General features: G+C 47.4%; 1 protein-coding gene across 6 annotated transcripts in view; it reads left to right on the top strand.

The window, feature by feature from the left end:
* The window catches only part of LGR6 (leucine rich repeat containing G protein-coupled receptor 6), a 123,604-nt gene that overhangs the window by 78,019 nt on the left and 20,165 nt on the right, over positions 1-25,420 (top strand). For 3 of the 6 annotated variants that reach the window (XM_005540429.5, XM_045395003.3, XM_074032997.1), the window contains exons 5-7: positions 2,003-2,218; positions 6,454-6,525; positions 23,553-23,621. In XM_005540429.5, coding sequence (XP_005540486.3) covers positions 2,003-2,218; positions 6,454-6,525; positions 23,553-23,621 — 357 coding nt within the window. The remainder of the gene's footprint in view (positions 1-2,002; positions 2,219-6,453; positions 6,526-23,552; positions 23,622-25,420) is intronic. The other 3 variants (XM_065539610.2, XM_065539611.2, XM_005540433.5) reach the window with 3 other exon arrangements.

Consider the following 25,420-nt stretch of genomic DNA (forward strand, 5'->3'; position numbering starts at 1 on the left):
CATTGAGTGCCATCTGCAAACTAGGCATTGTGCTGGGTGCTGGGCGTTCACACCTGAACGTAGTGCCTGCTATGGTTATTTATGCAGGAGGTTGAGGTACAGCCCTCATCTTCTGGAGTAATTGATGATCAAATCCAAGAACAAGGGCTCCCAGGACCAGCTGAGCACTAATCACAGCAGGAAATGGCTTTCTACATCCTCATTCAGTCTTCCTGTCTTCTCCAGCAATCCAAGGTCATTAGATGGGAGCATAAGATCTAGAAAACCTAGCTCAGTGCTTTAAAAACATTAATGTGCTGATGAATCAATGAATCACCTGGGAGTCAGGTTAAAATCCAGGTTCTGATTGAGTAAGTCTGGGGTGCGGCCTAAAATTCTGCATTTCTAACAAGCTTCCAGGTGATGCTGGGGCTGATGGTCCATGGGAGTCCACATTTGCACGAAGCTCCCCAAGGTGGTTCAGCCACAGACCATCAAGGCTGTGATGGCCACCACTGGAGAACCATGTCCAAGGTGACAGGCCTTGCCAGCAGAGGGCACTCACTGAAGGGCTTTTGGTCCCATCATGTCAGGTTTGATGTGGGTGGGAAGTCTTTCCTAACTACAGCTTTCGAAGAATGTCCTGGTGAATGCGCTTTCACACCCAAGACTGCAGTGTTGGCCCATCCACCCATGGTCCCCTTGCTGGTGAGCTAAGGAGTATTTCCCAATGGTGCTTGAGGTCTTCACAGACAGAGCACTGGTGAGATGCTTAGGGAAAAGACAGAAGCACTACTGGACCTTCTACAAGGGGGCTTGTGCTGTTGGGATGAAAGATCACCCCATCCCACCCTACTGATCACATCACTTCTCCTTTGGGTTCAGGATTATGGGGCTGTAGGGCCTTTGTGGATAAGGCTGGGGTTTCCATGGCTTCAATGCCATATGGCTATGTGGGAGGACCATGGCTCAGGGCCAAGCCTCGCTTCAACATAGGAAAGTCCAGCAATAGATCCATGGTACAGGTCAGTTTGTCCAGTCCCTGTGAGACCATCAGCTTAGGGCAGTAGGGGTTCAGCCCAAGTCCCAACCTGGGGCTCAGAGACAGTAGCATATTGATAAAGGCTATCATGGCCTGGGCACATCTGTAAAAAGCTAAGGTTGAAAATCTTGTTTTGCTGGGCTGCTAAGATCTTCTAGGGCTCCCATCAGTAATCCTCGTATCACCCTAGAATCTCTGGTTATGCAAAAACAGGATTGTCCACCATCTGTTCACCTGTTCTGAGAGGCAGCTAATCAAGAACTTCAACTGTGGCATGCAGGACACTCCCAGAGGTCATCGACTGAGCAAGAAGCCCCAGGACTTTAGCAGGAGCTCCTTGCCCCTGGGCCCTTGAAGGGACAAGGAATAGGTGGTGCTAGGGATGGGTGACAGGGAAGGGCTTACACTTTTGGGGAGGCATTTTTCTTTGGGTTGGTTCAGAGGGAGGATATTTCCCTCTGCCAATGCTGAGAACATCTCCATTATATGATCTTGGACTATCACAGAAGAGTTAGGAAGGTCGAGGTCACACTCAGAGAGCTAGGGTACTATGGCATAGGTTTGGAAACCCGGGAGTATGGATGTGAAGGAAAATACTGGCTATTCACAAACAGGCTATGGGTTCAGCCTTGGGTCTGAGAGGAAGAAGAAGGATTATTCGTGGAAACGTATGGCATAGAGGATCAAGAACTATTGGCCAGTGGGAGGTGGAGGTTGCAGTGAGCCAAGATCCTGCCACTGCACTCCAACCTGGGCAACAGAGTGAGACTCTATCTCCTCCCCCACAAAAAACCAAAAACTATGGGTTGGAATGGAGCCAAATATGGGAACTCGAAGAGGTGGGATACAGGATACATGTCACAACTTTAGCCCCAGGGAACCTCAAAGGCCCTTTTGAGGGCCTGGCTGGCCCAGTCTAGCCCCAAAGCTTGGTCTGCATCTTGCCCTGGATTGACCCCTCTCCATCCTCTCTTCCACCAGGCGCCTAGATGCCAACCTCATCTCCCTGGTCCCGGAGAGGAGCTTTGAGGGGCTGTCCTCCCTCCGCCACCTCTGGCTGGACGACAATGCACTCACGGAGATCCCTGTCAGGGCCCTCAACAACCTCCCTGCCCTGCAGGCCATGACCCTGGCCCTCAACCGCATCAGCCACATCCCTGACTACGCCTTCCAGAATCTCACCAGCCTTGTGGTGCTGTGAGTGCTGCTCTGTTCCCCATCCCCAGTGGGGTTCTGCTGGGGGCTGGGGGCTGCATGTTTACCTGAGTTGGATTGGAGTCTGGCTAGCTTTGCTCTTCTTTGTATGTTGCTAAACCTTCTGGTCTCCCTTTGGAAAAGCATGAGGATGACCATTCCCTGTTGATCCCATAGGGTTATAATGAGGTCGAATGACATGAGAGCTTGAAAAGTGCTCTGAGAGTCACTAAAGGGCCAGGGTACTATAAACAGAAAATAGGAATTAAGCTATTATTTTCTTGCCATGCACCTATAATAACTATACCATGATAACTGAAATATAAGTCAAGAATTTCTTAAGTAATTTCTACCACATTTGACAATTAGATGATGCAGTCATATGCTTTGGCACAGGGATGGGATAAATTCTTCTCATTTCCCAGGCCTTAAGAAGCAGAGAAAAGCCATCACTTATAATTAGACAGCAAAACCCCATCACCGTAATTACCTGGGAGATATCATCCCTGGCAGGAACTGGGGACTGGGGTTAACTCTGCCTTCCCAGTGGGAACTTTAGAGAGCAAATTAGCTCCCAGCTAATTGCTATGAATGATTGGTAAGTTCATAGGGTAATTACTAAAAGGGCTTGGAGGTCATGTATAATTGCTTTGGGTTACACACTAATTGCTGCAGGAACATGGCTTAGGAACATGCGTGTTAGTGACTCTACTGAATGGTAACATTCCTCCCGCCCCCCACTTTTGAAGATCTGGCGTGATTTTCTAAGCGAGGGAATGGATGATACCTAGTTCCATTTGAGAGATGAAAGGCAGGCACCAATTTGTTTGTCTGATTCTCTGTCCTGGGAAGCTGGAGAACCAAGATGAATATCCTTGTGGACTATATTCTTCTGTCAGGATGCCACACCCTCCCTTCTTCTGGGAGTCACGGAGTAGGGGGTATTTATAGAGGGTAAACAGAACAAGGTGATTGGTCCTAACTTTGGTGATATCCCCGTGACATTGTGAGGGGGTGGGGTCAGGCCTCTGTGAGTGGTAAGATTACTAGAGAAATAAGAACTTCATGGTTGGCCCCAGATGGATGAGCAGGAGCAGGCATTTATTGAGCGCCCATGTGGTATACTGAAAACTCAAAAAACTATGAGATATAGACACTGCCCTTGAGGGGCTTTCGGTCCAGTTGAAAGAGCAGAATAAATACGGGGAAAAATAATGAATGATGTAGTGTCACTTATGCTAACACAGTCAGATGATAAGTTCAGACTCATAGCAGCATTGGTATGGTGGGAAGGCTGAGGTGGAGGGGAGGGAGGCTTCCTGAGGGAGGTGGGGTGGGACCTGGGCCTGGAAAGATGGTGAAATGAAGAGAATGAGGACATTCCAAGTAGATAGCAATAAAGACACGGAGGGGAGAGTAAGTGTGTTTGACTGCCAGTAACCACGCCAGTCTGGCTGGAGCAGAGGGTCCCCATGCAGAGCTCAGGAGAAGAAGCTGGAAAGGTGCATGTTGGAACTTGCAATGTCAGAACAGAGAGCTTGGCTTCTATCTGCCCGTGTGGGTGGGGGAAGCTTGAAGGTTTTCAGGCAAGGGTTAAAAATGGAGTATTTTAGGAAGATTAATTTGAAGGCTGGATTGGAACTGAGGCAGACTGGAGACAGGAAGGTCAGTTCAGAGGTTCTTGGTATCAGTCAAAGTCCAGTTAGTTTAAGGAGGTGGTAGAAGGGATGGAAGGGACGGCATGACTGTGAGGGCTGTTTTGAAGGAAGAATTGACCTGATTGAGAGATTTTCAGAGGGTAGAAGACCAAGAAGAAGGCGGGTCATGGGTGACTCCAAGGTTTGGGTGAGAGCCAAGGAATTGGCCTGTAAGTCAGGCCTGTTATAGATCTAGGAGGTATTGAGGGGGAGGCCCACTGAGGACAAAGAGGGACAAGGGACTAAGGAAAGAAAACCTACTGGTGTGGGAGCAAAGCTGATAGAGAAAAACTGGTCCCTTTGCATGGGGAGAGGCTAGAAACATTACCCCTTCGTCCTTCACCTGCCTCCAACTCATGGGATGGAGGAGAGAGGCTTTTAGCAGAGGGTGACTTGTGAGGTGGACAGGAAGCTGGGGAATGCTGTCCAGGGACTACAGGATGAGCTGTAGGAAGGCTCAGGAGGAAGAAAAGGAAGACTGGATATGATGGGAAGCAAGAAAGGTATTTGGTTAAAATCAAGGATTGCATAGGGGCCTGGCTGGAGGTGTGAGCAGGCAAGCAGGGTAGAAGAGAAGGGGCTTCTTTTCAACCCAACCCTGAACTTTCAGGTTGCTCTGCCACATGTGGAACCCCCCTCACCACTGCTCTGGCACCAACAGGACCCCTAGGTAGCACTTAGTTGGACAGCAGTGGTATCATGTGTGTAATCTTGTCTCTTTATCTGGGCTATAAGCCTCAACACTTCCCCCAGACTGGGCCATTTGGGGTGCCCAAGACACCAGGGTTGAATGAGTGGTTTAGGGGAGGAAGTTGGAGGAAGGAGCTGGATGTTTAGCTGAGATGGTTTGGACCTGAGATACTGGGGGAGGCAGAAGAGGGTGGAAAATGGAGATGGAAGTTCAACAGGAGGCAAGAAGAATGATAGAGTTTGATGACAATTGGTTTGTAGGTGTGAAAGAAATGGGAAAAATTAAGGGGAGATCACTCCCAGAAGGCGGTGTTTTCCCTTTTGGATGAGAAGCTCCCTGGGGACAGGAGTCTGTTTCCTGAAACGGAACCTCATGGAGCAGGTGGGTAAGGATAGGGAAGACAGACAGAAGCTTTAAATCCCCAGGCTCACAGGAGTCTGGTCCTTGCCCATCTATGCTGGATGAGGCCTGCCCATTGCCTTTATATTTAAACAACATCTTGGAGGCCAGCCTGATTTTCTTCCCCTTGTCAGTGATTTCCTTCTTCCGCCTGAAGATGTTTTTAAATTCTTGAATTTAATAGTTTAACTAGGATATGTTACAGTATAGAATAGTCAGTATTTAATTATCCTGTAACAATATATGCTTTTGAGCTGCAGATTCCATTCTTTCGTCATCTTAGAGATTTTTTGGTATTATGTCTTTGAATACATCTTCAGTCTCATTTTTGCATTCTTTGCTCCAGAAACATCAATTATGCTTGTGTTAAATCACCTTTATGTCTTCAGCATTTAGTTTTTGTTTTAACATTTTTGTCTCATTCAACCATAGTCATCATGATTATCTCAAGTTTTCTCTCTGACACCAATTCAATTTTTAGCAGTGTCTGCACTGTCCCTTGCTTTACATTTATTGACTAGTTTTTTTTTAGTGATGTAGTTTGGTCCTTAATTTATTTCCTTAATCTACTGTGTCATTTTTCCTTTCACTTAAGAACATTTGTCTTTGAAATAATGTTTTATTGGATTGTTTTGTAGCAGAAGGCTACTGTGATAAATTTCTTTGTGTTCCTGGTCCATTAGTTATCTTTTCTTCTAGGCTTGAAACTTTGCCTGCCTTTTGCATCCTCTTTCTTCTTGCTCACAGTTTCCCTGTTGTATGTTTTCATAATTTCCATGCAATGTTATTTTTTTCCAGCTTATGCTTGGATAGCTCTGTCCAGTTGTTCAAGCTGCATCACCTTCGGTCCCCCTTTGCCTGGAATGCCCTTCCCTCTGCTTGTTCAGTTCACCTGTCCTTCAAGGCCCTGCTCTGGATCACCACCTCTATAAAGCCTGCCTTCATTCCTCTGGCCTCACCAATCTGCCTGTTCTCTGAGTGTATCTGTAGCTCTCTCCAATTGTAACAGAAAGCTTCGCCTTTAATTATATGTTGTCTGCAGTGGTTTGCTGTTGGCTCCCATAAGTACGTCTGGCCACTGAGTCAGGCAGACTGGGTCCTGGGGAGCCCGGCCATAGAAGCCTCAGACTTGAGCCCCTCTGACATCAGAACTGTCTCCTAGAGCTTAGGGGAAACTTGCTTTAGCCTTGGCCTAAGGCTTTCCTCTCCCTTTTTCCTTTAATAGGAAATCAAAATGGGGTAGCCTATGGTCAATCTAGCCGTGGAGATTGTGGCTTCAGAAGTCAGTCTTGGCCAGTCAGTTTGTTCCTAGAAACAAAGGGATGGATCATTAGGGTCATTCTGTCCATGCTTCTGCCTCCACTTTCCCACTCATGCCACTGTGTGCTCTTCCATTCCCTGGCCCCAGTGCTGTCAGCACCCATTCTGATGCGTCTTTCCTTCCCGTGCAGGCATTTGCATAACAACCGCATCCAGCATCTGGGGACCCACAGCTTCGAGGGGCTGCACAATCTGGAGACACTGTGAGTTTTGAGGTCTTGGTCAAACTCTGTCCTGCCTGGTGATGAAAGCCTGGAGTCCTGGAGTGGAGGGAGCACACAGAGGGAAGAGCCAGCAGGCCTAGGTGCTGGGGTCTGGCCCCGGGCTTATTCACCCACATGCCCCTCCCTGGCACTTTCTCTGGAATATCACTGAGAATGAATTTCTTCCTCCTTCAGGTGGTCAGAATGTGCCCTCTGGGAGTTCAGAACGGCCCAGGGAGTAGGAACCTGGGATCTCCCTGTGGGCAGAGACCACCAAAATAATGAAAATTCTGGACAGAAATGGGAATTGTAAGAAGCTCGAGGAATTAGAATATGAAGCCTGGGGAATAGAAGGCACGGGGGTAGGGCTGGGGCTAACTTGATGGCAGTTTTAACATCTGTGTAAGGGTGGCTGCTGACGGAAGGGAGAGTAATACCACAGAGTAATGCTGGGATTGTTTGCCAATTGATCTAACTAGCTAAATGATTAACGGGGAGATGGCCCATTCAGCGCTCCAGCCTGACTATAAAAAGCACCCAAGCTGTTGACTCTCAAAAAGCCATATTATTCACACATCATCATCCTGGAATTCAGTTAAGGTCAGAATGCACCCAAACCCTCCCATCATTTCCTCTGGAGTCCTGCCAGCCCCTGCACAGTGGGCTGAGTGGGCCCCACTTGAGCAAACAACTGGCTGGGCTCTCTAAGTGTGGCCGTCTCTGCCAGCTGGGGTCCCTCAGCTCCCATGAGGGAGCTGGCTACCACAGCCACCTGGTACAGGCCTGGGAGAGGGGCGATGGGGAAAGAAGGACCCCCAGGTCACCAAGCGCGAGCCACTAAGGTTGGGGTAGAGCTCATGGTGTCGGGGGGATGGCCACAGTTTCTCTTGCCCCCGACTTGCTCCGCCTCGCTCTCCATAACCAATCCCCCTTATTCTCCACCCCACTGACATACCCCAGGACATCACCCCTGAGGTGAGGGGTTTTCAAGAATCCAAAGCAGCAGAGGAGAAAATGCTGAGAGTCAGGCTGTGACCTGGGAAGCAATATATTGGGGAAAACCATTTAGCAAAACCTATCCCAGGAGGCCTGGGCTGACGGCATTTGTGGTGGTGCAGGGAAAAGTAATAGGGATGCTGAGACCCAAGCTCCACTCTTTTTTCCTGTGGGCACAAGACCCAGGTGTGTGGCTGCTTTCTTGGGCTCAGCCTGAAGCAGGAGAAACGGCAGAGCCAGCCCAGCTTTGCCGGCATGCTCACCCTCCTGAAGACTGAGGACTGAGGTGTGGGGGACATGCCCCAGCCTGGAGGCAGGATGATCGGAACCTCTCCCTACCACTGTGAGTGACTTGGGCTACATGTTCCTCCCTCTCTAGCTGTCATAGACAGCTGGGCAGTTAACTCTGGATAGTCTAGCCCACTCAATCAACATCTGAGAAAATTGATGTCCAGGGAGGTGTCATGGCCTGCCCAGAGTTACTCCCTCAGTTAGAGACAGAGCAGATCTAGGGTGTGTTAATGAGAAAACATACATGAAAGTCCCTAGGGTAGAGCCTGCTGTCCTATTTTGTCTGGGTCAAATGTGAGCTGTGTGAGCCTGCTATGTGCCAGCTGTTTGGGGGAATCCTGGATGTAAGAGATGGCCATTAGCCTCCTAAAGCCTGTGCCCCCACACCACCCTCCCTCAGGAGATATAAGAGCTTTTAGGGCAGTGTTTGGAGTTGCCATGGATGAGAAGGGCAGGAGGGAGTCCAATGCCATGGGCCCTGGAGTGTGGGCGCTGTTAGCTCTGCTGGGAAATCAGTTGGGGAGGGGATACATATACTGGCTGTGTGTTGGCATCTCTAAAAAGCCAACTAGCAGCTGTTTCTTCACTTTTGGGGCACACTGCCTAATTCTTTCTCAATTAGCCACTGGATTGCTGCGCAGGGCATTTGGCTCAGCTGCTGCTGGCTGAATTACAGAGCAATCCTGCCGCTAAGCGCCCACTGTACCTTTCATCTACGGGAGCACTTGATTCCATCACACAAAGCCCAGGGCCTGCACCCACTTTACCAATGGGAAAGCTAAGGCTAGGAACCTGGTGGCAAAGCCCTTGGCATCAGACAGCCTGGGGTACAATGCCAGTTCTACCAGCTGTGTGACCTTGGTCAAATCATTTGCCTCTGTGGGTCTCCGTTTTCTAATCTGAAACATAATGCCAGTAATATACTAACCTTACAGGGTTGGCCTGTGGATTAAGTGAGATGATGTGTGTAAAATTCTTACAGACCCTGACAAGCTGTATAGGAACCTGCCCTACACTCCTTTCTCCTTTCCCATCCCCTCCTCTGAGGGCCTCCATCTCAACAATACCCCTTTCTTCCTGCCCTTGAGGGGGTGAGTTCTTCTTCCAACTTTTGATCTCCAATTAAAAAGGGGAAAAGTGTGTTCTTTATCCTCTGTTCCCCAGAGCTTTTGCTGGGGAGCCTGCAGGGGCAGCCAGATGTGGCAGGGGGAGGAGTAGATGGGAGAATAAAAGGAGAAAGATATGATAGTCAAACCTTTTAATTGTTGCATAATTGGCACGCTTTGCAGCCTCAGTTATTACTCTGGAGCTTTTCATGTAAGCTTCTCACTGGAAGGGTATTTCTCCCTCAGGCCCCGTAAATCTTTGCCACTTAGACTTCTCTCATCTCCGGCAGCAGAGGGAAGATCAAACCCCTGTGGCCCAAGCTGCGGTTTGGCTGGAGCTGTGGTTTGGCTCCTCTGCAGACTCCTCTAAGTGGGGAAAGCAGCCCCCAGCCATACCACCTGGGGAGGAGGGGCCAGGAGCAGGCATGCACACGCGTGGCCACACAGGCATCTGGAACTGCACAGCCAATCATGTGCACATGCAACACACGTGCCACAGGTTGCAAGCCCTACATGATCCTCACTCCACATAGGCAGCCCCACCCCACAACCCAGGACAGCACAGAAATGCCCATCACAAATGCACCTGTAGCAACACGGCCTCTGTTATGGCCTCAGCTCTGGAGACCAAGCTGTTTGGCTTCCAACCCTGGCTTTGCCTCTGCAAGTTGGGTCAGCCAGAGGAAGTAACTCCACCTCCGTGAGCCTCACTTCCTTCATCTACACATGGGCTGCCTCAGAGATGGGGGAAAGTGGGAGAGACATACACCATGCTCTCTTTTACTCAAAAAGGGCCAGCAAATTCAAGTGATTTGGGCAGGGTTCAGGGGATGGGCACTGTTAAGACCTGTCTCTTGCTTAGCAGAACAAATCAGGCCGACTTCACCCGCCCCACCCCCTTCCTGCAGAAACCTTGCTGTCCTCTGCAGAAGTCTGACCTCGTAGGAAGGAAGCTCCTAGGACATTTCTCCTGATGTAGTCATCATCATTCCAGACTTTGCCAAGAAACCTCAGCCAGAAGCAGACAGGTCATGCTCCATCCTGCATCCACAACTCCTTTCTACTTCCACAATGAGGATGACGCCAACTTGCTGGGAAATTGAGAATCACAGGTGGTCTAGCCCCTAGACTGTGAAGTAGTATTTCCACTTACCAGATCAAACCAAATGTAGGTATTTGGGGGTGAGTTGCCCATGTCTCTATAGTTTGTAAGTGATAGTAAACCACTAGAAACCATACCTCTTGCTTTGTAACACGTTGCTTCATTTAGCACGAGGTTCCGTCAAGGTCAGCTCAATCGTAGGACTTCCCAGGTATCTAGACTGAGAGATAAGAGAGCATGCTGAAGAACATTTTTAGGAAGGTTTACCCGGGAGGTCTCAGGACCTGAAACCCTAGGTCAGTGTTTGGAAATGTGTGCCTGGAGGCCATGAGGAGCTAGTCTAGCCTGACAGCTAATCTTTAAAAATCTTTGCAAGAAAAGAAAAGGTCTAGCAAACCCAATTGCATCCTAAAGGGCCCACCCTCATGCTCTAGATCTGGGAACTTGATGGCTGAATCTCAGCTAGAACCCAGGAGGGGACAGGGTCCAGGATGGACCCGGGGACAACAGTGTCTCACCTCTCTTGGGCCTGGATGATGCTCCCTGGGCCTTGTTATAACCTCATTGAACAAATCAGGCCCAACTGGAGCCCTGTGCTGGCTGGTCACTTCCCTTTGGAGGAGAGCCTGGGGCCATAGTGAGAACAGAAATCTGGCCCCAGCTGTCTCTCTAAATCAGGACCGGCATTCAACAGGGGCCTGGGATGGGAAGAGAGCAAAGAAGAAATGTATTGAATTCTGCCTTATAATACAAAATTGTACCTTCCACATCAAATCTCCTCTGGTGACGGATGCTCTGGTGATCTGTTTCCACAGAACATTTTTACTTCAACAGTGACTGTAGCTAGAAAATGTTCCTCTCTCTGTGTGTCTTTGAAACTGCTAATGCCAACAGGAAACTGGCTCTGACTTGGTTCTGAGAGTATCTGGCCTACGCCTCACTCCTGTCCCTGATGTCAGCCTTTGGCCAGGGACGGGAAACCAGGTGGACTTCCACCGAGGTCCTCCCAGGGCTCGGGGATCTTCCCGGGGTAGTATGAGGATTCATCTTGACTCAGCAGACCTAGATTCAAATCTTGGCTCTGCCACCAGCATGTAATAGGTGTAAGTCACCTGACTTCTCAAGAGCCTCGGTTTCCACAAATAGAAAATGGGGATAATAGTTTTCAGTTGAGAAGATTGTTGGCAAGGATCACATTAAATGAGATGACTTCACATGGTGCCTGGAACATTATAGGTGCTTGATTTATGTTGGCTTCCTTTCCTGTCTTCCCGTTTAATGTTGGACAGAATGTGTCCTAAGGTGGCTGGGAGGATGTTACCCAGAAGTGTCATTTCACAGGTCCATGCTGTGTCTCATCTCCTCTGTAGGATGGATGGGAATTTCCAGGCAGTCAAGGCATAGCTACTGTGTTAATTTCCTGTGGCTGCCATAACAAATTACCACAAATTTTGTGGCTTAAAAAAAACAGCAACGGCCGGGCGTGGTGGCTCATGCCTGTAATCCCAGCACTTTGGGAGGCCAAGGCGGGCAGATCACGAGGTCAGGAGATCGAGACCATCCTGGCTAACACGGTGAAACCCCGTCTCTACTAAAAATACAAAAAAGCCGGGCATGGTGGTGGGCGCCTGTAGTCTCAGCTACTTGGGAGGCTGAGGCAGGAGAATGGTGTGAACCCGGAAGGCGGAGCTTGCAGTGAGCCGAGATTGCGCCACTGCACTCCAGCCTGGGTGACACAGTGAGACTTTGTCTCAAAAAAAAAAAAAAAAAAAAAAAAAAGCAACTTATTCTCCCACAGTTCTAGAGGTCAGAAGTCCAAAATCAAGGTGTTATCAGGGATGGTGCCTTCTGGAGGGTTTGAGGCAAAATCCATGCCATGCTTCTCACCTCACTTCTGGTGTCTGGTGGCAATCCTTGACTTATAGACCCATCACTCCAATATCTTACTCTATCTTCAGGTTGCCTTTTTTGTTTTCTTCTGTGTCTCTCCTCTGCGTGTCTCATCTTCTTGTAAGAACATTTGCCATTGGATTTGGGGCCCACCATGTTAACCAAGGATGATCTCATCTTGAGATCTTTAATTCCTACTGCAGAGGCCCTTTTTCCAAATAAGCTCACATTCACAGGTACCAGGCTTAGCTTACATTCACAGGTGCCAGGTTTGAATATATCTTCTGGGGGCTACATATATTTCAACCCACTATACAGCTATCCTGGTGGGCTCTATGACAGAGCCCTCTGGGGACAGGCTAATGGGTTGGGGCAGAGGTCCAGATGAATCTTGCAAATTTGCCTTCATATCTCAAGGTAAGTGCTGATAGTCCCACTAGTCACTGGGCGAATAATAATTACCTGCAGTTAAGAGAATTAGAAATATTTTTTTCTGAAAGGCTGTCTTGTCTCATAACTTATTTATCCCCCCAATCACTTGTTGAGAAAGACAAGGCAGGAACTGTGTATCCTCATGTTACAGATGGGAAACTGAGACAGAGGGTGGATGACTTGCCCAAGGACACCCAGCTAATTAAGAGCCAGGATTAGAACTTGGATTTCTCTGCCTTTGGCCCAGTGTCAGCCCATCAGACCACACTGCCTCTTGAGGCTAAGAATCAAGGAACTCTCTTTCCTTGCCAGTTCTTAATCATCTTACATTTGTGGGTTTATTAGCTGCAAATTTGTAGGGTTTTGTGGCTTATAGAGGAATTTATTGTTCCATATAAATTTTTTCTGGCTTCCCCCACAGAACCACTAATAACTTTTAACAGGCAGAAAATTGAGCTGCCCAATGAGTTTGTGTTGCGTTCTGTGACCGTGACGAGTTATTAATAGTTCTTCCCAGCACAACGTTCCCTTTCCCATTGCCCTGGTGTGGGGGGTAGCCAAGGTCACTGCTCCTGTCATTGCTGCCTCTCCCTCCCCTGCTGGCAATGGGGACAAAACTTCCGCCGTGAACTCTACCCCCTCCGCCGACTGCTCCCACAGGCACCCCAGCCAGCTGGTCTGGAATGGAGAGGAAGGGAGGTTAAGGGGGGTGGGGAGGATTGGCCCACAGGTTCCTTAGTAGATGTCACGGAGACGAAACGAAGTTCAGGTCTGGCCCTCCCATATCTGTAGGAAGGAGGAGCTGGTAAGAATTAAAGACTACCCCTCTCTTTACTTCTGTTTCTTTAGATTTACTCATTCCATACCTATTTATTAAGTTTTTAGTATGTGCCAGGCCACCATTATAGGCACTGGGAAAATATTTATGAACAACAAAGTATAGCCCCTGCTGTCACAGAGACGAAAGGGTTCTAGATTAGAAGTCCTGAGTTCTTTTCAACTTATCATGAATGCACTGTTTCCAGCATTTCTGACCTCATCACCCTAACCCCTTAACCTTGGCATGTCCCAAGGCTCAAGTTCTCCCAAGACTCAAGTTCTGTTTATGCTCTCTCCCTCTGTGTTCTCATCTGGTCTTGTATGTTTGCTGATGGCTCCAGCCCAGACCTATCTCCTGAACTCCAGACTTAAATATTCAAAAGCCCTCTTAATGTGCTCACTGGATGTCTAACAAATATCCAGACTTCCAGACTGAACCCCGGAGTCTTTCTCTGAACCCATCCCACCAGAAGTCTTCCTAGCTCAGTGATGGCAGCTTTACTCCTGCAGTTAGTTACTCAGGCCCAAACCTTGGAGTCCTCCAAAACAGCTCTCTTTCTCTCACATCCCACATCCAAGCTGTCAGCAAACTCCATTAGCCCCATCTTCCAACTATATTAAGAATCTGACCACTTCTCACCCCTTCCACTGCTACCACGATGCTCCAAGCCGCCATCCTTCTCTCACCTGGGTTATTGCAGTGGCCTTCTATCTGGTCACTCTGCTTTCATTCTTGTCATCCTACAATCTATTTTCAACACAACAACCAGAGTGACTCTTTTAGTATGCAAATCAGGTCATGTTACTTTTCTGTTCCAAACCCTCCAGTGATTCCTCATCATACTCCAGAAAAAAAACCCAACATTCTGTACTGGTCTACAAGGCCTCAGATGCTGTGGCCCCTTGCTGCCTCTCTGGTGTTACCCCTTCCTCAATCTACTCCAGCCACGATGGCCTCCTTGAATACACTACGTTTGCTCCTGCATCAAGCCTGTTCCTTTTGTCTGGAATGTTCTTTCCACCATTATCCACATGGTTTACTTCCTTACCTCCTCTAAGACTTTGCTCAAATGTCACCTTTTAAGTATCCTCCCTGGTCACCACTTTGCAACCTCCATTCCCAGCACTCCTCGTTTTCCATAGCGTGCACCACAATCTGATATCCCAATAATTTGTTTACTCACTTAATTGCCTGCCTCCTATCTCTCCATGAGTTTTATTCACTTTTATATTTGCAGCTCTTGACCCAGTGCCAGGCACAGGGAAGGTACTCAATAAATGTTTGGTGAACAACTGTTTCAACAAATAGATGTATGGCTCCTGGCAAATCTTTATCCTCTCTGGGCTTCAGTTTTCCCATCTGTACTGGGAGGCATTGGACTATCTAACATCTAAGGTTCTTCCCAGCCCCAGTCACATCTATACTCTGAGATATGCAGTCTCTAGCCCAGACCTCTCCTCTGAACCCTAGATGTAAGTATCCTCTAGTCAGTCCTCTCACAGTCCAGGAGCTGGCACAGGTATACCATACTGTCTTGGAGAAATGGCCTGGATATGGACTGAACCCACAAGGATGGTCCCTCGGCCCTCCCTTTGGTCTAGGTCACCTTCCCACAAGCCAGTTGGTCAGAATTGCAAGACCCTAGCTTTTGACCAGAAGGTCCAAGTCTCTGGGAAAGATTATCAGGCCACATTCTGCTGTGGTCAGGAACACCTCAGAGCCTTCAGGTCTCCTGTATTAACAGGCCCCAAACATCCAGGTGAGAGAGATGTTGCCCACAGAGGTCTGATTGCATCCAGAGAACTGGATCCTGTTCTGGGTGCCATATCTTAAGCGTGGCAAAGGCTCTCCTGGGAAGGGTGGTGAGAATATGAAGTGTCACAAAATGTGATTCAAAGAACTGAAGAGAAGCCTTGGATAGAGTACAACGATCATCTTTGGAAGGCAGATTACATTTTATGCTCTTCCAGCTGACAGCATGAGGGCCAAGCAGGGAAGTGAAGATGGGCACTCCAGCTGATGGTAAGGAAGGATTACTTAATCTGCAGAGTGGCCCAGCAGTGACAGCACCAGAGACACCCAGCATGTCAGTGAGTGCCCTGCCCTTTAGATAGTTCTAGTACAAACTGGATCCTCATTGGGCCAGAATCTCAGAGATGATTCTTCCTTTGGGGGCAGGTTGGACTATTATATTTTACCTCCCTTCTAATTCTAGGTTTCTGTGGTTCCAAGTGCTTCATTAGGGCAGGGCAACAAGTAATCTCAATCTCAGAGATCAGTCATTTTCTTTAAAATCAGCGCTGCTATTGCTTCAGGTAGATTCTGAGTTTTCTCTCTGGCGAGAAAGAGAATGTAGGTGGAAGGAGGGAGGTTGTATCTGTGTCTCTCAATGGAAACTAATGACAACTTTACTCACTGCTGCATTTATTAATGGGTGGCCTTTTATGTAGATTGTTTAGAAGTAAAACAATACTATTAGTCATAAAATTTTGGTTGGTTCTTGGCTCACCCAGTTATCTGCCCCAAGCACGTGGAGTCATATTTAGGACAGAGGCTCTGTCTGCAGTATGAGAAAAGCAATTAAGACATGTATTCACTGTGCTAGCTTGCCTCTGTTCCAGGCCTTTGGGAGATAAAAGGCAATTCAGAGTTTACAATCTATCTAAAATTTCTGTGTTTTGCATTTCACAATGGGGAGCTAGGCTCACCCATATTCCCCCATGTGCCCTTATCTATGATTCAGTAATAAACACAAATGTTAGCCTTGAGAATAAAAATGTGAGTGGAAACCCAATTAGTGATATTCATCTTTCTTAATTGCTATGAAAAGGAGATGGGCCAACTTGCGTGCTGACTTTCGTAGCATCTAAAGAATGAAAGTGTCTGTTCTAGTAGCTTATGTCTAGTAAAAGGAAGAGATCAAAGGAATTGGCATTATTTGAACATCTACTCTGTGCTAGTCTCTGGACCAGGTGAACAGAGCAGTCTTATGCAATGGTTATGTCCCATTTACAGGTGAAGAAATGAGCTAAGAAAATTAAGAGATTTGTTCAAGATGATCCTGTTGGTGCACAGAAGACAAGAGCTCTCTCTAACACAGATAACATACAAAAAGACATTTAACTTCCAAATCATAGTTATTTGGCTTTGACATGCTTATAAGCACCAAAAGAAATGCCTGCAGAAGCCCAATCCTCCACGTCCATTTATCCTCTCTCCCTAAAACTTTTTTCTTAGCCCTGCTATTTAGAGCCTAGTCAGGATCCAACTCTGTGTGGAATATAGGAAAGTGTTTTAAACCAGGAGCCAAGAGGCCTGAGTTTGAATCCTGGCTCTGGAACTTGCAGCAATTTACCTCCTCTCTCCAAGCTAATTTCCTCATCAATAAAAAAAGGGGGAGGGGGGCCGGGTGTGGTGGCTCCCGCCTGTAATCCCAGCACTTTGGGAGACTGAGGCGGGCGGATCACCTGAGGTCAGAAGTTTGAGACCAGCCTGACCAACATGGAGAAACCCCATCTCTACTAAAAACACAAAATTAGCTGGGCATGGTGGTGCATGCCTGTAATCCCAGCGACTTGGGAGGCTGATGTAGGAGAATCATTTGAACCCAGGAGGAGGAGGTTGTAGTGAGCTGAGATTGCACCATTGCATTCCAGCCTGGGCAACAAGAGCAAAACTCTGTCTCAAAAAAAGAAAAAGAAAAAAAGAAAAAGAAAACGAAGGAACTGGATAGGATGACTGTAAAATCCTGCCAGCTCTGTCGTTTGAATCTACATCTGAATCTACAGTGAGGCTCTCCAGAGATCTCTGAAGTTGGCCATTTCTACATAACCTGATGGAAAAGAGAAAATTGGGCATTTGGGTCCTTGAACAGCTTGGGGCTGGGGTTGCCTTCTCAGCTACTTTTACTGATTGCATGAATTTGCCATCTGTTTTGATTAGATTTGGCTAGAAACAGCCCAGCAGATGAAGGGGTGTCTTAGCTATGGACAGCTGCAGCTTCCAGACTGAGCTCTGGCTGCAGTTGGAAGAGGTTTCTCTTTAACTTCAGTCCTTCCCCATCTGCTTCTAGCTCCCGGGAGCAGGAGACAGAACAGCGAACTCTTCCTGGGCTGCTGGCTGGTTGTGGGCTGTTAAAGATAATAGTCTATTAAGCCATGGATGAGTTTTCCAGCTGAAGCTTAGGCCATCATAAGCCATCCTGCAATGGAAGATACACACTGAGCCTGGTGCCAGGGGAGGCCTTCCCTGCAGTCACCGAGAGTCTGTGTGTTAGAGTCTAATCCCAAAGGCCAAGACACTGCCATGAAGCAGCCAGCTACCAAGGCCAAAGGAGCCCTCATCTTGAGACCCTGCACAGTGGACTCAAATGGTCATCATACAACAGTGAACATTCACATGTGTGGCCTTGTGCCTGGGCTGTGGGAGATCCAAAAGTGAACCCATATGCTTCCCAACCTCAACAAACTTCCTGTATCATTGGGGAGACAATATGCATGTAGAAAACCCAACTGTAGACTCAAACTGCCTGGGCTTCAATCCCCGCCCTTCTAGCTGTGGAACGGTGGTCAAGTGATTATCTCCCTCTGTGCCTCAGTTTCTCATCTCCAAAATGGAGGTCATTATGGTACCTACCTCAAAGGGTTGGCATGGCAATTAAATGAATTAGTATATGCAAATCACCTAGAACCATGACTAATGCATAGTAATTACTATTATTACCTCCACTACCATTACCATTGTAATGCTATGCATGGAGAGGAAGAAATCCCAGAAAAGTTCCGAGAGAGTGAGTGACTCCTTCTGACTATAGGGATTGGGTTGGATTGAGGGAGAAAGGTATATTTGAGCTGGACTTCAAAGGATGACTAGGATTTCAACAGCTGTGGATGTGGTGCAAGGGTATTTCAGACTGAGGGCATGAGGGGCGCAAGTAGCTACACAAGGGTGTGAAAATGGCACAACCCATGGAGAACTGAAATGGCAGATGAAGCTGAGGGATTAGTTAAGGGCATCGGAGCCCATTAAGGGATTTGGATTTTGTCTGTAAGCCCTTGTTCTGGAAGCCTTTCCAGATTTTTCAACAGGAGAATGACAGACTCAGTTTTGCATTTTAAAAAGGTCTTTCTGGCTGATGTGTAGTTGCTAAGAGTGTGGGCTTCAGACTCACACTGCCGGGGTTCAAATCCTGGCTGTGACACCGAATTAGTTCAGGTAGGCTAAATGGCTGTGACATATAGACTGAAACATGGATAATGGCACAAACACAATAGAAGTTTATTTCTGGATCATGTAACAGTCTAAGGAGAGTGTGTCTTCTTGGCAGGTGGCCCTCGTCCGTGTGATGACTCAGGGATCTGGCTTCTTGGGAGCTTGCCACCTCTAGGGCCTCACTGTTTTTGGCCTCTAGCTGGTGGAAGGGTAGAGAGACCAGTGAGGAGACAAGTTGTCAATTTTATAAATCCTGGACTAGATGCGGTATGCACCACTTCTGACACCCCCACTGTGAGAGAGGCTGAGAAGTCCACTCTCGCTCCATTCCTGGCATTCTTCCTATTACGATAAGCTAGCACTGCCCTATAGAACTTTCTGGGATGACGGAAATGTTCTGCATCTGTTCTTCTCATGTGATAGCTGCTAGCCACAAGTTGCTATTGAGTACTTGAAGTGTGGCTAGTGAAACTGAGAGCTAAATCTTACATTTTATTTATTTGTAGTTAATTTGAATAGCCACACATGCCTAGTGGCTATTGTATTGGTCAGTGCAACTATGGAGAAAAGAGAGAGTAGATTGTGACTTACAGGCAGTGGAGTCTGCCACAGACAGGTATCAGTTCTGTGACTGAGTGACTAATTTAATCTCTGTGTCTCGCTTTCCTCAACTGTCAAATGGGTATAATAGTAGTAACTGCCTCTTGAGGCTGTTGTGAGGATTAAGAGATTATTCGGACAAAACACTTAGGGGCTGGCACACATACAGTGCTCAAGCAAGGTTATCATATGGATGACTTGGAGGCAGGGATAGCAGATAAGAAGTGTACAACAGTCCAGAGGAGAGAGCCCTATAGAATTACCTCCAAGTATTGCCCTTTGCTCCAACCAAGCTATATTGCTTGCTCTTTTCTAAACACGACTCCACAGCACTCACTTCCTCTAAATTATGCTCTCTTGCCTTGATCCGTTCATTCCTTCGTATTGAAATCCTGCTGTTCTATCAAGACCTGGTTCAAATGTCACATTTCCATGAAGCCCTCATGGTCTTCCCAGCTCTGTGTGATCACTGCAGTCTGTGAAGGTCCTGATGCTTCGTGTGCTCTCCACAATGATGTCAAAGATGCTCTTTCATCATCTTGTGCATTTGTCTAGATAGGAGTGGGTTTTTTTTTTCAAACCCATCTCTCTACCTTCCACTTTACCCAGCAGAATTCTTTGTGTATTTCAAGGAGGCAAGAAATGTTCTTTGCACTGAGTTGATTTCATCAGGAGCATAGAGAGTTGCAAAGACGTGTTCCCTGGACAATTAGAGGCACAGATTACATCTACATGGTACTATATGAAGCAGGACTTTGGCAGTTTCCCAGGTCATTAAATCTGTGTAGATGTCCAAATGGGAAACTTCCGGCCACCTCATTGGCATGGAGTTTGCAGAATTCTCTTTGACCTTTACACAGCTTTTATTCTTTCACATTTCTTGACAAAAAGAGACTTCTAGTTCACATGCCTTTTGCCATATGTCTTTTGCTACTGTCTGTTAGGCCACTCCTGCAAAATTCCTGACCAGAAACTGCCAAGGAGGGCTGGAGCTACTCAATGATTGCCTGGACATGGGTCCGAAGAACTGTATAAAGACTTAATGATAGCAAAGTCACATGAAACCATCCCATGGTCTCTGTGGCCCCAGGCAAGCCACTCAGGACTATCTTGTGTCTTTTGCAACATCAGCCTCAAAATCTTAAGGATGTTCCCCCAAATACTCTAGATTCTCTTAAGAGTCTATTAGTGTTTTCATTAATCAGTTTATTTAGATGTCTTCACTGCTTCATCCATCAAGTATTTGTTGAACTCCTGCTATATGCCAGGATTATTCTGGTGTTTAGAGAGAATATGAAACAATGTTTCTATTTTCAAGAAGCTTTCAGTCTAATTGGGTGGGAAGAAAATAAACAAAAATATATGTCAGGTGACTAAGTTCTGTGAAGAGAAAGAACGGAAGCCGTCTCATTCTATATTGCTACATAACAAATCACCCCAAAATTTAGTGGCTTACAATATCACTTTATTATTTCTCATGAATTATGGCTTTGCTGGCTCATCAGGGTGGTTCTTCTGCTGGAGCCATCCCCTGGGCTCATTCATGAGGTTGCAGTCATCTGGACGCTCAACTAGGGCTAGGAGGTCTGGGGAGGCCACTCATATGTCTGGGGCTTTGGTATTGGCTGTCGGCTGGTCTTCTCTCTGCACATGGCCCTCATCATTCAAGAGTCTAGCCTGGAATTTCTTACATAGTGGTGGGAGCATTCTAAGAAAGCAAAGGCAGAGGCTGTGAGGCCTCATGTGACTAGGGACCAAGTCACACTGTATCACTTCCATCTCATTCTGTTGGACCTTGTCAGTCACAAGGCCATCCCAGCCCAAGGTAGATGTCACATCTTGAGAGGAGAAGCTGCAAAGGATTTGTGATCATTTTAAATCTACCCCACTGGATAAGGGAACAGCAAATGACAGGATATGCTATTTTAGATAGAGTAGTCAGAGAAGGGCTCTCTGATGAGGTATAATTTGGGCAGAGACCTGAATGAAGCGAGTGAGTAAACCATGGAAGTATTTGGGGGAGAGCATGCTAGGTCTTTGGAATAGCAAGCAAAGTCTCTGAAGCCAGACCGAAGCAATACTTTGCATTTGAGATAATAATGCAATATGAAGACTTTTCAGCTGGGCACGGTGGCTCATGCCTGTAATCCCAGCACTTTGTGTGGCCGAGGTGGACAGATCACCTGAGGTCAGGAGTTTGAGACCAGCCTGAGCAACATGGTGAAACCCCGTCTCTACTAAAAATACAAAAATTAGCCGGGCGTGGTGGCACATGCCTATAATCCGAGCTACTCAGGAGGCTGAGGCAGGAGAATCACTTGAACCTGGGAGATTGAGGTTGCAGTGAGCTGAGATCACACCACTGCACTCCTACCCAGGTGACAGAGCAAGACTCCATCTCAAAAAGAAAAAATAAACGACTTTTCAATAAAGATACTTCCATGTCATTTGTGGGAAATCTAGTTCTCAGGCAACAGTGGAGAATTCCTGAGTGCACTGGGCCAAGATGGAGGGGGAACACCTGCTTTTGAAACCTGAGATACGAGAATAAATCATGTATACAATTTAAGACCAAAAAGAGAGGCCATCGCTTTCATCCCTGCTGCCATCCTTCAATTCTCCCAGTCTGGTTTTCTAGGCATTTTCTGTAGCACCTGGTAGAACTCCAGGAACTCCACAGTTTGAAAATTCCTCTCTGTTTCCAACTCCAATACCTCTGGTTTTAGTCAAAGTGCTTTGCACACATCCTGGCCTCCGCCTGACCACATCCTTCACACAGCCTGTGGGAGCCTCTCTGTGAGCGAATCAACAAGGTTTGACGCATGAGAGGCAAAGGCGTCTGACTCACTAGAGAATGGAGCAAAGAGAAGCAAGGCAGAAGGGATTTTCTACTGTAATTACCCAAGATCACCAGGGTAGTCTGAGGGTAATCGGGTAATTTGTGTGTGTGTGTGTGTGTGTGTGTGTGTGTGTGTGTGTGTAGTGAGGGACAATTATCTGGCTCACTGGCTGCCAGACGCTTGTCACTGCCCCTCTGGCCCTTGGGCTGGGTTCCTGGCTCTACCTGTGGACTATTAAGTGTAATGACCTGTCACGCAGAGGAGCCTGTCATTATCTCCGTGTTAACATGGTATTTATCCACAGAACCCTGCCAAATCACCTGTAATTGAAGGGCCTCCACGTGGTCCCCCTGCCCTGGCATTGGATGGACAACCATGAAAGTTGTCAGGGCAGGGGTGGCTTTAAAAGGCTGAGGAGGTGGGCTGGGGTCATCCTGGGAGGCTAGGAAGGAACACCGTAACTGAGTCTTCCCCCAACCTATTGCCAAACCCCAGGACCCCAGAAACAGGATTCAAGAGGCATCAAGACACCCCCAAATCAGTCACATTTCTACATGGGGTTAAGTCATTGACTACTGAGTAAAATGAAAGCCAACTTTAAAATTTTGGAAGCTCTTTGATGGTAGAGAGGGGATCTCATTACGTAACAGGGAGTACAACTTTCTAGAAATACCCTGTAGTTCTTACTCTCTACTTCCCAGTCACTCTTTACTATCTCCCTCAAAATGCTCACCTCTTTCCCTGGGGCTCCCCTGTCTTTGGGGCTCTTTTCTATTTGTCACAAGCAATTCCAAATCTTTTCTGATGAAAATAAAAGTTACCCTCAGCCTCTTCCATTTCTCTTCCTTCTCTTACCCTGTCATCTCCAAAAAAGGCACAGACACAGAAGCTTCCTTAAAAGAGTTGATGGAGTGAAGCTGTGGTCACTTGTGGGTCAATATTTTGCCGCTGGTGCCTAAGCAGTGCTGTTCTGAACAACCTTATACTTATCCTTATACATTTCTAGACTTGGAGTACCTGGGTATGAATCTTTTAATTTGAAAAGATGTCAAATAGTTTCTAAAGGGTTGTACACATTTAAATTCCCACTAATAATTTATCAGAATGCTTGTTTCCCCACATTCTTGCCAACTTGGGTTACTACCCCTTTTTAAAATTACCTTCATCGTTTTCTGATTACACATGCGATATATGCTCATTGCAAAACAAAACAAAAACTGGAAAGTACAGAAAAGTGTAAGAGAAAATAGCTATTGTGCCTTCACCTAAAGAGAAGAAACACCCCCATTTTTATAGAGGATGACAGCAAAGACCACAGATGGAGACCACAATAGTCACCTGAGGAACCTTCTGGAATCCCTAGTGCTGGTTATAAGATGTTAATGATCACCCACATCACCCCTTCCTTCACTCCTCTGATGTCTCCAAAGGCTTGAGATGCTTTCTTCAGTTGGCAGGGTCTATTCTGAGGGAGATGGTTCCAGGTATCTACACCCCTGAAGTATGTTTCCTGCCTCAAAACAGTTCTGCAGCCAGGAAGATTCCACGCCTGAGGATTTGTGGAACAGGAATGGAGCACAAACATTCCAAAAATGTGTTTCCAGACATTGGCCACTGGATCCAACAGATTGGAAAACTCATCTCCCTGGCCAAGCCCAGAGCCAAGTTTCCGTTTCTCAGGGACCGTGACATGCCCCATTAAGCCTTTGCTCTAATGACTGCTCTGCTTTCTGTTCCAGAGACCTGAATTATAACGAGCTACAGGAATTCCCCATGGCCATCCGGACCCTGGGCAGACTGCAGGAACTGTAAGCGCCTCTGTTGGTTTCTGTGGGTGTCCTTCTGTCCCAAGGGCAGGGGCTGAAGCCAGCCTGAGCTGCCTCATGCTCTCACCTCCTCACCTCCCATGGTCCTTGTAAAAGATGTAGCTGCCCCTGTCCCCCAGCTCCTCAAGCCCCCGTGCAGCTCTAAGTAGTCCCAGGCCTCATTAGCTTGGCTTTGGGTACTTCCTGGGGGTATGTCACCAGCAGAAATGGCCCTGGGCCCTTCCAGCCTGGGAAAACCCATAGCACAAGCCACCTTCTATTAGCCTGGGCCTGGCACTGCCCTTGCCTTGGTTGGGATGTGTCCAGAGAAGAATGGGGAAAGGAACTGAGAGCTGGTTTACAGGATCACTCCTCAGCACCTTGTCCCCAGGGGGACTGAGAAGTTGTCTCTGGTTCCCCAAAGCCACCATTTATTATTTTATTTCAGCATTCACTGAGCACCCAATGTGCCCAGCACTGTGTTTAGTGATAAACACAAATGAAGGGTCAGATTGACATGGCCCTCCCCAAACATCCTTGAGCCTCAATGAAGACACAAAGTAACATAGGTAAAACAGGGAGTGGGACAAAGTGGTATAATTCCAACCATAAATTGCAGAGTATTAGCTAAAACAATGGCGGGAGTTCAGAGTAACATGGAAAGATCATTGTGGACTAATCCTGAGATGAGCCTTAAAGGATGACCGGGATTGAGGTAGCAGTGATGGGGGAGGGGAGAGGCATTTCAGAGGAAGAAATTGTAGGTAAAGACCCAGGTAGGAAGTTGAGCTGGCAGAAGGATGAGCACAGGTGGGAAGCAGCTTTACTGGAGGGAAGCTCTCAGGAAACAATAACAGCTCTATTGTACAGCGAGAGTGGGACCAGATTAAGGGTCCTGGAGGCTCATAAACAGAGCCCCAAACTTTCAGGCAGCTTAGTATCTTTTTTTTTTTTTTTTTTGAGACAGACTCTCACTCTGTCGCCATGCTGGAGTGCAGTGGCACGATCTTTGCTCACTGCAACCTCCGCCTCACAGGTTCAAGCGATTCTCCTGCCTCAGCCTCCCGAGTTGCTGGGACTACAGGCACGCGCCACCACACCCAGGTAATTTTTGTATTCTTAGTAGAGACGGGGTTTCACCATGTTGGCCAGGATGGTCTCTATCTCTTGATTTCGTGATCCGCCTGCCTCGGCCTCCCAAAGTGCTGGGATTACAGGCGTAAGCCACTGTTCCTGGCCAGCTTAGTATCTTTATAGCTCAAACCACCACTACCACCTGAGACCTATAGTACTAGCCCCATGCCACCTCCCTTGCCTCAACCAGAAGTTTGAAGGTGTGAATGCCAGTTGTAGGCAGCACATAGGGAACAATTGGACCACCTAGAGGAAATAGTCTGGCTGGGTGTGGTGGCTTATGCCCGTAATCCCGGCACTTTGGGAGGCCGAGGTGGGCAGATCACTTGAGGTCAGAAGTTTGAGACCAACCTGGACAACATGGTGAAACCCTGTCTCTACTAAAAATACAAAAATCAGCTCGGCATGGTGGTGCACACCTGTAGTCCTAGTTACTTGGGAAGCTGAGGCATGAGAATTACTTGAACCCAGGAGGCAGAGATTGCAATGAGCAGAGATTGTACCACTGTACTCCAGCCTGGGCAACAAAGTGAGACTCTGTCTCAAAAAAAAAAAGTCTGAGTGAGAAACTGTTGGAAGTTCTCCATTGCCAGAGTCACCAAGATCTAACTTTTTTCCTTTGAGCTGGGGCATGAGGGGAGCATGAGATTTGATCGATCAAGAGGGCA

Source organism: Macaca fascicularis, chromosome 1 (assembly GCF_037993035.2).
Source record: "Macaca fascicularis isolate 582-1 chromosome 1, T2T-MFA8v1.1".
NCBI classification, from domain to species: domain Eukaryota; kingdom Metazoa; phylum Chordata; class Mammalia; order Primates; family Cercopithecidae; genus Macaca; species Macaca fascicularis.